This window comes from Odontesthes bonariensis, chromosome 4, assembly GCF_027942865.1.
Source record: "Odontesthes bonariensis isolate fOdoBon6 chromosome 4, fOdoBon6.hap1, whole genome shotgun sequence".
Classification (NCBI taxonomy): domain Eukaryota; kingdom Metazoa; phylum Chordata; class Actinopteri; order Atheriniformes; family Atherinopsidae; genus Odontesthes; species Odontesthes bonariensis.
This window is the reverse complement of record NC_134509.1, coordinates 15,622,195-15,638,325: the sequence shown is the minus strand read 5'-3', so window position 1 is coordinate 15,638,325 and position 16,131 is coordinate 15,622,195. Positions and strand designations below refer to the sequence as shown.

The 16,131-nt window shown below is 41.6% G+C and overlaps 1 protein-coding gene across 1 annotated transcript; it reads left to right on the top strand.

The window, feature by feature from the left end:
- The first annotated feature begins 5,799 nt into the window (after positions 1-5,799).
- sh3d19 (SH3 domain containing 19) lies at positions 5,800-16,080 on the top strand. The gene is made up of 21 exons (XM_075462367.1): positions 5,800-6,025; positions 7,977-8,013; positions 9,207-9,247; positions 9,342-9,381; positions 9,623-9,746; positions 9,941-10,124; positions 10,205-11,203; positions 11,857-11,970; positions 12,099-12,205; positions 12,603-12,643; positions 12,737-12,947; positions 13,040-13,108; positions 13,231-13,368; positions 13,469-13,544; positions 13,722-13,852; positions 13,948-14,006; positions 14,101-14,324; positions 14,997-15,049; positions 15,167-15,353; positions 15,603-15,706; positions 15,803-16,080. The coding sequence occupies exons 1-21, from the start codon at positions 5,800-5,802 to the stop codon at positions 15,908-15,910; spliced, it is 3,273 nt and encodes a 1,090-aa protein (XP_075318482.1). The 3' UTR covers positions 15,911-16,080.
- Positions 16,081-16,131: the final 51 nt, after the last annotated feature.

Sequence of the window (16,131 nt, the reverse complement as noted above, 5' to 3'; positions counted from 1 at the left end):
CTCCTCCCACCATGAACTCCAGCAGACCCAGTTCCACCCCTGAAGGAGTGCCTCACGTTAGTCATCGCTAACCTCTGAAACACGTGACCAAACATGAACGACGGTATGATATATATATTGTAGTTATTGTAGTTATTATATTTCCTAAAACAAAGCAAACTGAACGCGCTTGTTTGAGCGGCGCGTAACATCGAGCTTTTTTCCAGGAGCCAGAAAACTGGGTCAGAATTACAGATTCACTCTCAATCTGAGCTGCGTTAAACGGATCCGATGAAGTCGGGTAATTTGGGTAAAACTTTCTCTCTGGTTCGCCTGAATCCGACACGATTAAAAAACGGGATTTGAGTCTGATGGATTTTTTTTTGGGTCACCACTTTTGTAACAAAACAAGTGCTCGATAAAGTATGAGACCAGGAGTGTGTTTTCTTTATTAAAAAGCGAATAAAGTGAATGACGCAAACATCTGTCGCCGCCCCCCCCCCCCCAAACGCGTGTATCCAATATGCAGCAATCAAGACATTTGAGCTTTTGCTCGTGTGAACAGGAATAGATGATGAAAGATATATTTAAAGAATCCACCAGATTGTCAAAGTTTTGGGGCCCTAAATATTTTGTTATTTACAGGTCCTAAATTATACTGGAGAGTAAAAATATACAGCTTCCTTTAAAGCTTGAATGAAAGGCAGTTTGTTTAGGCCGAGTCACACTTTAAATACTAAGGTGCACATTTATGTGTAAAACCAGTCTAAAAAAAAATCACCATTTCCAACTGCCATTACCAGGTGTCTTCAGACTGTTTGGCTCTGATGCTGAAATGGGGGCACCTTTATGCTTGAATGAGGCTTAACCGGCTGTAATGATGAGCAGGTCTGTAGCGACATCTGGCGGCAAAAGCCCTCCCTTTCATATGAGGATTCAAACTACAGCCTGGAAAACACCAGCAGCAGTCCACATACATGTGTTTTCCATTGGTAGGGTTACATAAACAAATTGAGGTCATGCACGTTAACATGATATAGCTGACAGTGGATTACTAGCCTACCTGGAAGGGTCTACATGACAACAAGTTCCACATAAATGTTTTTTTTTCTAGATAGATAGATAGATAGATAGATAGATAAATACTTTATTAATCCCAATTTGGGAAATTGTTTTGTTGCAGCAGCATACAGTAAAGATATGAAAACATTTAAAGTAGTAAACTTTTGCATGGATATTGTGGAAGTTCCTTTAACTTGCACAAGTTAGACTTCTTTTTAAACCATTACATATTTTCCTATTGGCGTATTACGCGACAAATTTTGGCTTTTAAGCCAAACGTTTGTTGACCAGAATGTTGACTCGGGTGTCCTTCCAGTTTTCCAACAGCGATCATAAATCTATGTGTTTGAATAAAATGGCCATTGAATGAATGAACTGAATATCTAGCCTATAGGAGAAAAATGGGGCAAATGTTCGGCCAAAGTCGTGAAAATTCCGCCCCAGCGTGCCGCGTTTGAGAACTTGGTCCCTGACTTTAATGTGAATCAAACAGAATACTTTTAAAGTCACGATGCTTAACGTTAACCGTGAGTTTAAGGGGTTAAATTTTTACGGGTGATCAGTCCTGCTTTGAATGCGCACGTCCCAGCGCAAGTTCAGGGGTCCGGACAGAGAGTGGCACCACCTCTACGCACCCACACAAAAAGGCTGCTGTGGGCAGGACGCTGTGAAACTTCTAGAGGGGACAGAACCGAGCGACTAGCATGTGGGCAGATGGAATGACCTGCTCGTAAGGATTCTACGTTTGCTATCGTTTTGATTGACATCGTTTCAAATCCTGATGATGGCAGAAGCCCTGCGTGAGGGAGAAGAGGAGGAGGAAGAGGGGCGACGCAGAGACCTGCGGGACAGAAGCCAGGCAGCAGGTACCCTAAAACTGTGCTGGAACAGACTGAGGCTGAAAACTCTGCCGAAGATAAACTGCGCTTAAGATTTGGTTGTTTTAGACAAGAGGACCGGCTTTTAACTTTATTACTATCAAATCATTATCATAATAGTAATAATGGCATATAGATTGTTTCCAATCGTTCAGTTGCAATAAAGGAATTTGATATGATTCACTGATTTTTTTTTTTAGAACATCCACTGTTTTTGATTTATTTATACAGAATGAAAACCTCAAGTCCCTTCTGTATTTTTAGCATCAAAGAACATTGTAAAAAAAACAACAACACTGGTGTTAAAATCCCCTTGAAATATTCCTAGACATTCTTAGAAAGCGATTTAGACATGGAACAAGACGTTCAAACCTGACAGACACCTTTATTTAGAATTTGTGGAGTATCAGCAAGCTTTAAAGACATTACAGTGATGCTGTGGCATGAATGGATAGAACAACCGTGCTTTAATAGCTCTGATATACATCCAAACTGTAAAGGCTTTACTACTTTAATTCAGTTGAACGGCTTATTTGATGGAATGTACAGTCTGTGATGAACGGTGACTTGATTAGAAACGCCTCAACAGTGAGGCATTTCTGGACTTTTTCAATAGAAATATAATGAACAGAAACAGCTTCATTGCGCCTGCGATTTGTAATGACCTCTGTGAGTTCATGTCAAAACAAGTTTTTGCCAGATGCCTAACTTACAAGCATCTTAGTCCATAGATCTAAGGTTGGATTTCACTTCAGAAGAGGGTTCCTCCTCAGTTAACTTTTTTTTTCTTCCTTGCAACACCTGGCATGCAAACTCTTCATCCTCTCCTTCTGCCCCACCCAGATATCTGTAGCCAGTACATCAGCTCAGAGTCAGACCCCCCACCACACCCCAACCCCACCAGCCATCTGGGTGGGGATTCCTGAAAGGCCGATGCGTCACGAATAAGCAGTATTCTGCACTTGCAATTATTCATCCTTTTAAAACATATAGAGCACATTCGGATCCACATTAGGCATCATTTCAGGTAGTTTCCGTTGCGGTTTACTGGTCAACACTTGTCAGTCACTTGTCTAATCTTCTCTGACTAATAAGTCCACATCATCTGCTGCTCTTGTGTTATTCACTCATGACACCATAACCCGTCAGCTCCAAACTGCTCTGTTTTTCAAGTGAGGGCAAAACTGTTTTCACCGCTTCCACGTTCACAATAACAAGTGAATTTCAACAGAAGTTATGTCTTATTGTTGTGTCAACTTTTGTCCCCAAAATGTCTCAAATTGTTCTGGATCATAAGTAAACTTCTGTCAGCAAATTTGCCAAGAACTGCTGAGTAATGCAGACGTTAAACTACTTATCAAACGTAAAGTGACTTTAACAAGGATCTGCGGCTGGTGTAGTGTGACACATGGAGGCAGTTTGTTGTTCCTCCTTTTGTTGCCAGTTCGACCAGCTGCTGTGACTGCTGCTGCTGTGCTGAGTAATGTCAGCATGTGTTCAAGTGAGAGAGCGGCTGTGAAGGCATTTCTTCCCTGCTGACCTCAGCAGCTTTCCCGTGTGTTTCTGCTGTTTTCTGAGGTGTCACATTACTGATCTGCATTATAATGCAAAACTGTGCAAGGGGAGCTTCTCAAGGAGTCTGCCAGGGTTTTCATTGTCTCTGTTCAAAAGTTTAATGAGCCTTGAAACACTCTTAAAATGCAGCATGGCTAGCACACTGCGAATGTTATGCCACATGATCTGAATGCTTTAGCTGGGATAGCACTGGTCAGTCAGCCAACCGGTTGCTCCACAGCTTTACCCATCTGTTGGACTGCTGTACATTCCAGTCTACATATATTGGTTGATACATATGTTGGTGATCCCCGATATTTTATCCAGTAACATCATCAGGTCTGTTGCTCGGATTTGTTTAGTCGCGGCTGGAATAAAGTGAGCATGCCACACATTTTCTTGCTAAACTTCATCCAATTAACAGCGTAGCTCTGAAGATTATGGCATGCTGATGTTAGCATTTAGCTCAAAGTAGTCTAATCGTCTGCTTTAGTTGGATTTCACAAAGCTGTGCATCAGTAAAATCTCAGAACATCTAGTATTTGAGAAGTGGAATCTAGATCATATGAATCTGCAGACTTTTACCACATCTTCTCTTTTTATTTGATATGTTGGATCCTCAAAGGCTTTAATGGATTTCATATTTATTTACACTACTTTAAGTTTCCCTTGGAATTCAATTTATATAATAGATTAATTCAGATGCTAAATGGGAGCAAAAACCTGTTATTCCTGGCCAGCTCCAAACATCAGAATAGTTTTTAATCATGACAAGTACCACTTATAGATGGGATAGGCTCCATACCTCCTGCAAACCTGAATTGGATTAAACAGGTATAGAAAATGAATGAACGAATGTACAAAGTAGCACTTTACCCAAACCTTCACTCGCCACCCTTTGCTAAACAAACAATGCAACATAATGATAGCTGTTCTCTGCTGCAGCTTTTAAAATGTGAGAGTTGCTGCATGGTTTTTTTTTTCATAGCACAGTCGAGTGGATATGTTCCGCAATCGGTTTGAATTTTTTCTTTTATATCCTGGTTCGAATCCCGGCTGGGGCCATTCTATGTTCTCTCCATGTATGCGGGAGTTCTCTCGGGGTACTTCGACTTCGTCCCACCGTCCAAAAACATGCATGTTAGGTTAAGCGGTGCCTCTGAATTGACCTAGGAGTGAGTGTAGGTGTGCATGGTTGTTTGTCTCATTTGTCTCTGTGTGGCCCTGTGATGGACTGGCGACCTGTCCAGGGTGTATCCTGCTTCTCGCCCAATGACAGCTGGGATAGGCTCCAGCCCCCTTGCGACCCAGAACTGGATTAAGCGGGTATCGAAAATGTATGGACGGATTATATAGAATGTGAGTTTGCTGGGTTTTTTTTGTGTTTGACTGAAAACACAAAAACATTTTTCTGAGTATGTTTTATTTTTTTCTAAGTAAGCTTTCAAAGGTTAATCATGAGTGTAAGACTTTGAATTAAACCTTAGCCCATCGTAACCTGTGACGTGTGTTTTTACTTTTGAAGCCTGGAGCGTCACACACGCCTCATTAACATTTTCAAGTAATATTATATGTATATTTTCTAAATATTGATAAACATGAGAGTAAAGTTAGTTCTTATGAATTATCATCTCAAAAGGTTTTTATTTTATGTTTCTAGTGTCTTCAGCTGCTGAGTAATATAAGGTTTTAGAGGACAGCTTTAAAATACCCAGAAAACCCTGAGATTTAGAGGTTTTTGGTTTGGTTGTAATGTTTTAAGGTGCACACAGGCACACTAAATGAGGCCGAATGAGCCCTTTACCATCACTGACATTAAAAAGACTGAAGAAGGTAAACCTGGGACACTTGATTGGAAGAACAACATTACATGACATTTACAGTTGTTAGACTGGTTTGTCATCAAACTTAATACTAACTGTGAGACTGTATTACATTTACCAAAGACCCACATGGCTATGTTCTTATGATGTATCTATGTCCTATGTATCTATGATGGTTTAAAACTATTATTTAACTTGCGTAAACTTGTTGTCAGTGATCATATCTCAGATTTTCTTTTTTTAACTTCTTTATCTAGTTTCACATTTTTAAGTGTCTCGGTAAACAGTAATCTTCTTTTATTCAGTTTTTCTCTTGTTTTGTTTGAATTTAGCATGACTGATGCTTTAAATCAAATATTACACCAGTTTAAAGGCAATAGTTATTTTACTATGCAAACAGAGCTGCTGACTTTACTCACGCTGCTTCATGCTGCGAACGGCACACAGGGACCTGAAAATCCCTGTGACTTTTAACTTTGCTGGGACAATGACATGGAAGTGTTATGTGGCACAACCTCCACTTCCTGAATGACCACATTCCACTTCACCTGACTGGCCGAGTTAACAGAGGAGCAGCGAGGTGTAATGGGGCCGCCCCTCTCTTTTCTGTTGTGTTACTCTTAGCTTCAAACTTTTTTGTCACACTCAGAGGACATGGAGGGAAAGATCTTGATGGGAACATCCTTTCGTTGTTGAAGATTTTACATTCATTCCTTCAATTCCTCACAGGTAGGGCATCTTGGAAAGGTATTTTAAGTGATACAATGTGAACTTCAGGGTGACATCGTTTCCAGTTGATGACACTACAGCTGAGCAAAAGTCTTTGCTAAGATTGAATGTTTGCTGGACAGCCCGTCTGAAAGAAAGGAATGATGTCTAAAAACGTAGTCAAAACTTTTTTTCTTCCCCATCAAGTGACAGAGCAGAGGCTTTTGTTTAAACATGCTGTTAAAGTGTAACTTTAGCCTGTAGCAATGTTTCTCTAACAGATAACAAGTCACAGGTGTGACAGGTGGATTTGGCTGCCAGTCTCATCGTGCTTTCAGGCTAGAGACATTAACCCAATGCACAGATCTCTACCTCTGTCCTTGAAAGACAAATGAGCCCTTATTTGATTCCACTGTTGCCACTATTGAGTTATACTTCTTTTAACTGCCCTTGCGCTTGCGCGTATGTTAATGGCTCGAGACGTTTAAACTTCATTTTGCTTTGCCGGCGCTTGCGTGTGCTGCGTGGCGATTCACCGCCAGGACAGTAGGTGGAGTAGCGGGTTTTTTCAATGACAAGCCTACTATGATGAAAGCAAATTCACCGCCAGGACCTCTTCGAGTGGATTCATGCTTCTTCTTCTTGTAAATAGCCGGTATTTTGTCAGATTTTCAACACCTTGGGGGTCTAAACGACTACTTTCTCGCCTGAAAATGTTTCAAATGTTGCTAAAGTTATATATTTACAGAGTTTATAGCTTAAGGGAAATCAGCTTTTCAGGCTGGCTGATTTGGGCTCGGACAGGAGTGAAGTGCACTGTGTGTAAACGCTCTGCATACTGTCAGATCGATGAGTGCCGTTTTCTAGTAGTAGGCGGTTTCGAACACAGCCAGTGGCTTGTGCTTGCGTCTTGCGTAAAGTTTAGAAAATTGAGGTGACACACGCAAGCACGCAAGGGGGGGCTTGCAACCGCGCAAGGGCTTGTGTTGCGTCTTGCGTCTTGCGTTGCGTCTTGCGTTACCGACTATAAACCAGGCTTAAGCCTGGTTTAACATACGCGCAAGACGCAAGCGCAAGGGCAGTTAAAAGAAGTATAACTCAGCCTTCAGTTTCAATGTGTACAAAGGAATGTGCATTGTCTTTGTAAAATAGTGCCTGAAAGTAGCAGTCACTAACTGGTTCAACAAGATTCAATGACTGATCCTGCCAGTTAAGTTTATACTCTTGTATTTCTAGTTTATACAGTCCATTCAGGAAGTAGGAGAGTCATTCAAACCAAAGAGTTTCAGACTGAAACAAATCAACTGCGGGCTATGTTTTCCATCATGTCTATCACCCATTTAATTTAGAACATCCCACTGTTTTGCCTAGAATCTCCTTGATGAGCTGCAGCTTTCCGAAAGGATGTGGAATGTGTATTTTTGTGGAAAAATCATCTTGCTTCTTCAATATTGATCTGAACACCCTTAGACACTGAAAGTCTGCACTTTAAGCTCCTTGCACATTTTTATGCCTGCAAACTGTGAATATGTGGCGTACTCTCCACCTACAAAGACCAGGAGCTGGTTGATTAAAGCCCAAAGCAAAAAGTTTTTGGAGAGAGTTGAATAGAGGCAAGATTGCACAATGACATGACAGCAGTTCTGCAGACTGTGTAAGTTTAGAGATGAGCATCTACACGGTTACATTTTCCTGTTAATTGGATTCAAAGATTTACACCACCCATCTAAATCTGATTAGAAAATTCTCTTAGATTCTGATTTGACTCTTTACTCTCATTATAAGTGGGACGTTAGGATGCATAAATGTATTGGGGGGGAAAAAAGAAAATGCATGCTGATACAGGGTTTATCCGTTAATCTCACCCCAGTAACCGACTTCCCCTAAAAAATGGCATTAATCTTAACAAAATTACTCTGTAATTTTAACAAAATAAAAGTACTCTGATGTATCTTTCTGTTTTCCTCCGCAGATCCGGAGAGAACCAAGCCGGAACATTTATACTCCAGGTGTGTCATTGCTTCTTGATCACAGGTTTTTACAAGTACCAGCAGATTTCACCAAACTGCATCTGTGGCTGGAAGCAGTGTCTCTTTAACAGTGAGATCTGCTGATGGTGAGGCTGTGAATGGACCAAACAATGCAGTGATCTATGCTCGCTCAGAGAGAGAAGGTCAACACAGAGACAAACGCATCATGTTGCCTATTCAGTTGCTGTTTATAGACACTGAGGAGACCAGTGACCTGTACAAACCGGTTAACAGTTTAAAAACACAGTTTTCATAGATAACCCTGGTTATTAGCAGCCTTGAGGTCCTTGTGTTTACAACTTTTCCTGTTGGAAAAAAAAAAAAAGCAAACCATGTGCTACAGTAGGGAGGAGTGTTGGTCTTTTCCCCAGGTGGTTTGCATTCATCTCCCATCTGGTCTTTGAGCAGTGCGTTAATGATGAACCTGCCTCTATCGTGAGACTTTCCCGTTGCTCTCTTTAAGAGACTGTAAACGTGAAATCAACTCAACAGTTTTCACCATGGAAAGCTTAAAGACTATGGGGATGAGAAAGGGATGCAGAAAGTTAAACAATCTGAGGATGACAATCAGCATGTTGAGCTCCTTGCAGGTGCAGGCAAGTACTTGGGTAGAGTGTTTCTGAAAGTTGGTGCGATTTACTGGGCTTCGAGTTTTTGTGAGGGAGGTAAATTTCAACAGAATTCAGGAACGTATGTTTAAATAATTCATTTCCGATGTAAGTTCTCATTGAACTTCCCACTCGTTTGCTCACATGGGCTACTTCTTTCTTCTTCTATTTCTCAGTAAACAATGATGAACAATTGGTGTTTTTAGGAATTAGGCTGCATTGTGTGGTGTAACTTGCTGCACGTATAAAAGTCATTGTATAATTTTTTTTTTAATTTTTCCAATGGTTTTAGCTTGAGTTGTTCCGTTGACTTTCCCTCTTTGGAGTTACTCTCTGTATTATTCCTCTCTTTTTTTATCATTCTCTGTGTCATTGAGCATAAAGATTCATTAATTATTTCCCGTACTTTTGCTGTTGTCATAAATAGACGTCAGCAATATGGTCAGATTATATTATATGCTCCTGTCAGGGAACGAGTGTAGAGACTTCTTCTTCTTAAACACAAGGGTCTGTTGGCTCTTGTCAATCTGTGCTCCAAAGATTCTTGTTCTGCTCTCTTTTCAGCCAAGGACCTCTGTCATCTATACGAGCTGCAATCAAGCGAAGTGAGTTTACTCGAACTGAGCTTTATGTTTGTACAGTTGTATGAGAGATATGCAAAATAGGCAGTTTATTTTATCTTTTGTTTTTTTTCTTCAGCAAGAACTAACTCTCAAGGCGACAACACCAGAGAGAGAAGGTAAAGATGTTGTTAATCCCTGTTCTTATTTCCACTTTAACTGTGTTGTTTGGTCATTATGGAGGTGTGAAAATGTCAGATTTGTTGCATGTGGCTGAAAGCATGTTGCTTTGCCAGCAATGTCAAGAAAAATATAGTAATCTGTAAGAGACTCATGTTCACGATGGACTGGAAGTGGTTGTTTTCCTGTATTTCAATTGTCTCTCGGTTCTTTACGGTGCCTTTATTGTTTGTGTTGTAGGCGGCCAGAGATCACCATCATCTCAGCAGAACCTCTGGTCAGTAATAACTGGTTTTCAGGAGGCTCTGTGGTTTTCCATCCGTCTCAGTCAGGCTGGTCTGCAGGCATCCAAGCTGTCTCCCAGGTAGGCTTCATCTGATCTGCACAGCTTAAGTTAACTGTTTTGTTTTGTTTTGTTTTTTCAATGCAAATTGTGGCTCGATGTGTGATATGTCACCTGTTACATCACACTCATCAGGCACAATAAGTGAAAATACTGTAGTGCATGGCAAAATCGTATGTGTGCGTGTGTGAACATCTCTCTCTTTCATGACTCAGCCTCCACCATCCTATGACCAGGTGATCAAAGAGAAGACCCAGGAGGTACATATTGTTAAACCCACTGCAGCCCCCCGTCGTACCACCTGCACCGCTTCAAGTGCCACACAGACTGAGTCAGTTGGGGAAAACACCGCCTCACAAAGCAGTGCAAGTCCAGTTCCAGCTGAGAGGAAACCTGCTGGTGAGGGATCTTTTGTCAAAAACTGATGGGCATTTATGGGTGTTTTTGGCTCTACACGCTCTGATTCTGTCTGTCTCCAGGTAAAAAGCCACAAAAACCACCAAGACCCTCACTTCCAAAAGCAAAGGTCATAAAACCTTCAACTGATAGAGGCGGTGAGGTTGCAAAAAACACATCGGCATTAACAAGCACCGAGCACCAGAGTGACGCTAAATCTGACGTAGAGCAATATCACACCTGCACCAGATCTGTCACTGTATACTGGGATATTCCAACAAATCATCATTCTGTCACTGTTGTTCCCATCGAAACTACATCTTCAAACTCGCAACACGGTCAACGACCCATTCCACGTCCACGTACAAAAACACACAAGCAGACAAAAGAAGAGGAGGGCAAAGTTCAAACTTTGGTCAAACTCAGTGAAGACTGTGAGAATACTGAGTCTGATTTCCAAGAGATTTCCACAAATAAGTATCTAAAGGAATTACTGGAGGTCTTTAGTGGAGCTATCGAGTGTGAGGAGAGTAGTGATATAGCTGAGCAATCAGACGAGAGCTTCCAGGGTGAAAATGCTGTTGGCGAGATGAGCACCAACCACAATCAACGGAATATCCGTGCCAGGATCCAGGCTTTTGAGAGCCAGGCTGGCAGCGAAGAGGGAGATGGATTGGAATCAGCCAAACCGGAACCTTTACCCAGAAAAGCCACCACCAAACCCCCAGTTGCTTCTAAACCTTCTGTAGCTTTTAAACCCAAACGAAATGATGACAACAATCAAAACATACCAACCACTCAAAACCCCACGCCAGCCCCTCGACCTCAGCCCCCTAAAAAACCTGTGGGGTATTCTGTAAGGGAGGAGCTGGAGACTTTACACAGCAAGGGGGCTCTCCCACCTCGATCACATCCTTCGGTGCTGACCAGAGCCAACGCCATTCATGAAGAGGAACCGTCACCGATTCCACCTGCACCTCCAGTGAAGCCTTCCAAAGAGCCACTCAAACCCAACCTGAATATAAACAACCACAACTCAGCCTCCATGTTCAGAGAAAATAAGTTTGAGGACAGTCCATCAAGTAAGTTGGATTTTATTATAAGTTATACATGATCTTTGTTTTACCAAGCAACCATGATCTCCTGCGATTCGGAGGTATATTTACCAAAATATCTTACAAGTTCTTTAATGGCTAATTAGCTAACATTGTCAGTTGATTTATTCTGAGGCGAGTTCAAGTCCTCTGGATAACAAAAACATAACTGGATTTTTTAACAACTCTAAAGGACCTTATTAACAAATTTTCCTCTTGGTCATTTATTTATCAAGTAAAACGATACCAAGTATGCTAAAAGATTGAGAGCTTTTGCTTTAAGTCTGGTGTGATGTAATATCTGTGGCTAAATCTTTCCACTTGCTGTTGATCAGTCCTGAACATCAGTTTGAAGGAACTACAGCCTAATTGCTCACTTCGGGTCCCTCCATAACATCTTTATTGGATTAAGATCAAGACTCTGATGCAGCCATTCTTAAACATTATCTTAAAAAAAAAAAAAAAAAAACATTGTCCAATCAGTTATGGGAAGCTTCCTGCCATAGATTCAGCTGAAACTATGATGATGTTAAAATGAGGTTCTCTATTGCTAAACTTTTTGCCATTAAACAACTCCAGACCTTTGAATTCTGGCTGATGCTACATAATTACGCCGTGGCCAATTTGTTCCCTTTGTTCAGATAACATTGCAGTCAGAACTCAATATAATGTGGACAGCAGTGGAACCTCTTTTACCAGACAAAGTGTCACAAGAAGACCAACCACCATCAGGGTCCCGAGCAAAACTGGTTTAGGTGAGTTAAGGAATCCTTAAAACATTGGTATTTGTCCACACACTCATTCTAACTATATAGAGATACATTATAAAGGAACACGAGTTTACAGTACTTTTTGGTAAAGATTAAACTCTTCTCAATGTCAGATCATTTTCAGGACAGTCCTCCCCCTCTCCCGGTTCAGAAGCCCATAGGCTCTTTAAACTCCTCAGCGAACCCCAAAGAAAGCTCGACACCTCCAGTCCCCTTTCAGGTAAGATTTGCATTACAGTGCAGCCACAAACCTCAAATCAACTACGCCCGCAAAAACTGTTAACATATTCTTAAAGACCAAAAAAGACTTCAAAAGAAATGAAACTCAATAAAATGAACTCCTAAGAGTCCACCTGGGGGTGAAGAATTCAGGGTGGCACTGCTTCTGAAATGGCACATTCTCCATCAGATTTATCTTCCCTTGTTACTGAGCAGCTTACCTGCTTCATCTCCTCTGCTTTGCACAAACAAAGAGACCGTTGTAGCCTCATGAACTCACTGCCTGTGAATGCAATGTGTTGTCACGTGGTTCCTATGGTTTCAGTGCCACACTGTTGCCATGCGTCTTTTTTTGTTTGTTGTGCTAATAAAAAACACACAATGGGATTCTTTTGCAGAACTGGTTCAGCACCGGGCCGGAGCCATCATTACCACCTCGGTAAGACGATCGTGGAAATTAAAATTTTCATTTTGTGGTTAATTTTTGTATAGATAGTGTCTCACTTAAATCACCAATGGGTTTGTATTTCAGGAAGCCCAGTGTGAACAAAACCCTCCCCCCTCGTCCTCCTCCTGCCAAGACAGGCCCCGGAAGACCTCCCCCACCAGGAGAGTCCGCGGGTCGATCTCAGGCAGCCTCACGGCAGCCTTCCCCCAAACCCCAGGAACAGAAGTCCCAAAGGAGAGGACTTGTGTTGCCTCCGAGGCCCAGCCCGGGCCACCGTCTCTACAACAAATACACAGTGAGAGGGATCCCACCACACACCTGAGTGCCCAAACTATGATTCTAATACAACATCACGTGCATCTGTTTGAAATTGTTCTCTTCCATCAGCTTCAACTCCCTCATGGCATTGCAGCCGTTGACTACAATGGGAGCAATACAGGAGAACTATCATTTCAGGTGAGAAACGCATTGCTCCTACATAAAAATGAATTGCACCACATAATACCCTACAGACCAACGCATCAGTGCGGCCCCTCTTGAGGAGCTGAATCTATTGTTTTCTTCGGCCTTTTCTGCAGAAAAGCGCAGTGCTTCTGCTTCTGGAAAAGATCGACCAAAACGAATTTGAGTGTCAAGTTGGAGAAATCAGAGGCAGAGTCCATAAGTCTCGTATGAAGATCATAACTCCTCTTGGATCATACTCGCCTCCACCACAGGTAAATGATAGTTTATCTTTTAGGAAACCTTTGCTACTTGAGCCCTACTTGCTACTGTGCTCAGTCAGCTCCAATACAATCAACATTTATTCGCTTCTAGGTGGAAACTGCTCCAGCTTCTTCAGGTGGAAACGGTAATGGGCTGAAGGTGCAGGCTGTGTGTGACTTCATCCAAGGTAATGCATCCATCGTGCCGAGCCAAATGGCTGGCCTAAATGATTCACTTTTGATTTCAGTCTAGGTCAAAGGATTTGTGCATTGGAAATATTTTTTTTACTCAGCCTGAGAGGAGGTATGCAGTCTCAAACAGCTCTTGTTGTAGTTTCACTGAAAAATGTTTGCTCTTCTCACAGAGGGTCCAGGAGAGCTGGGTCTCAGAGCAGGAGATGTTGCAACAGAAGTGGAGAAGGTGGACAGCCAGTGGTACAGAGGCACCTGCAGGGGCTCTACTGGGTTCTTTCCGATCAACTTCGTCAAAGTCTTGGTCAGTTTTAATGAACCAGTTATCTCTTTACTGAACACATCGCTCGAATAAGAAAATAATAAAGAAAATTAATGGCAAATTCCTTTCCAACGTAGTCAAATTCACCCAAACCCCTCCCTGAAAGAAAAGCCAGACCAAAATCGGCACCAGTCAGGTATTGCTCTTAAGAGGCATTCGGATCGTTACTTTTGACCTTCACAAACCAAACCCGATGAGCTTAACCTGATGTTTTCAAATATCTGTTTAAGTGGTCCGAGGTGTGTGGCTAGGTTCGACTTTGAGGGGGAGCACAGTGATGAGCTGTCTTTCTCTGAGGGAGAAGTGATCCAACTGAAGGAATACGTGGGAGATGACTGGGCGCAGGGACAGAACGGAATCTCCATCGGCATCTTCCCCCTTAACTTTGTGGAGGTCATTGAAGATCTGCCTCTGCCCCCATGTCAGCAGCAGTCAAACAGGATAGCACTGCCAGGTGAGACGACCTTGAGTACATGTCACAATTTATGCGCTTGTTTTTTTTTTTTTAGTTGATTTTTTTTAACTATCAAACAAACTGTTGTGACTATAAAGCCTTATAGTCTATCCTATTCCCGTGTGGCCGGCTGGCCTCTCTCTTTGTGGCATGTCAGGAATTTGTGCCTCTGCTTTTGTTTCATCAAAGATTTGTTTAGTTCAGTCCATAGGGAGGATTTAATGAAGGCAGGTTGTAGGACATGGGTTATGGCATGCTGTCCCATCCCACTAACCCCCTCGCCTCCTACTTTTTCTGTTGTTTTCTTTTAATTTGACATTTTTATTTATTTTCTTTTAGGTTTTATCCAAAAAATAAAACCTACGAGTGCTTACAGACTTAGCATAAAAATGAACCCATAATTTTGCTATGATTTCCCCATAATTTGTATCAGGTTAGATTGTTCTTCCATATCAGTTTTAAAAGTTGAATTATCCAAAGTTTATAGTCCAAGTGAAGTGAATAAATACTGAATACTATAAACATTAATACCAAATGGATCATCTATACAGCTGTCCTACAAACAAGCGTATACTTTATACAGGGCATAAGACTGAACACATTGGAATAAGCCTACAATTTTTGTAAGCTCTTAAGAGTAAAATGCTATTGCTTGCTATGTTTTTTCCACAGGTATGGCTGCTGCAGCTCCCAGCAAACAATCTGTGGTCACCAAACCTGCTCAGGTAGCTAATATTTATATAAACTCAAACCCCAACAAAGATGATGCTGGTTTTGTAGCTGACCCAGTAGGCTACATAAAGTTTTCTATTCTCATCTATGACTCCTCCTTCCCTCTGTAGGCGCCCGAGTCCAGTGTGGAGTGGGTGGTGGCGCTGTATGACTACGCTGCAAAGACGGTGGATGACCTTTCCTTTCAACAGGGTGACTGTATCCTCATCACCCGGCATTTAAGTGAGGAGTGGAGCTTTGGCCGGCTCAATGGCAGAGAGGGCATGTTCCCTATGTCTTTTGTTGAGGCCACAACAGGTACAAAGATTTCACTGTGTGGCCTTATTGATTCGTTGTGAAATAGTATTTAGTTTGTTTTTATTATTATTCATAGATGAAGCATCAGTCTTATTGTACAACATTGCATTTGAAAAATAAAATAAAAAAAGATTTCCCCCATTCTCTATGGGATCTGTCAGGAAAATAATTTATAAATTTGCTCAGCTGAATTGTTAACTTAATTTTCAAATTGAAGTGATCGAGACTTTCTGTGAATGCCTCCAACAGTGCAGCAGACATCTGATAACCAACACAATGAAGGTGCAGGAGGCACAAGAGCCAGGGCTCTGTTTGACTTCACATCAGACTGTGACGAGGAGCTCTCATTGCAGGTTGGTCATAACTTCTGTGTCAAATGCCTTCACAAATTTGCAATCAAAAGCCTGAACCGAAATAACCTAATGATCTCTCCCATTTTCCTTTCATAGGTTGGGGACACAGTAACCAATCTGGAGTCCATTGATGATGAATGGTTTTTGGGGGATTTGAGGGGAAAACGAGCTCTGGTCCCTAAAAACTACGTGCAACTACTGTAATGAGACGGTTGGAATACCTGAACTGATATTTAGAGATGTTTTTTTAACAGTCCAAGTCTGACAACTTTGAAGTTAACTGCAGTATTTTATTTCCAAGTAATGCATTATCTTTTGTTTACCGAGTAATTTGTTAAGAGTTATTAATAAAGATGGTTGAGTTTGTTCATTCATTCTGGATCCTTCACCTGTACAATTGCACCACCTACTGTTCATTTGTCTTC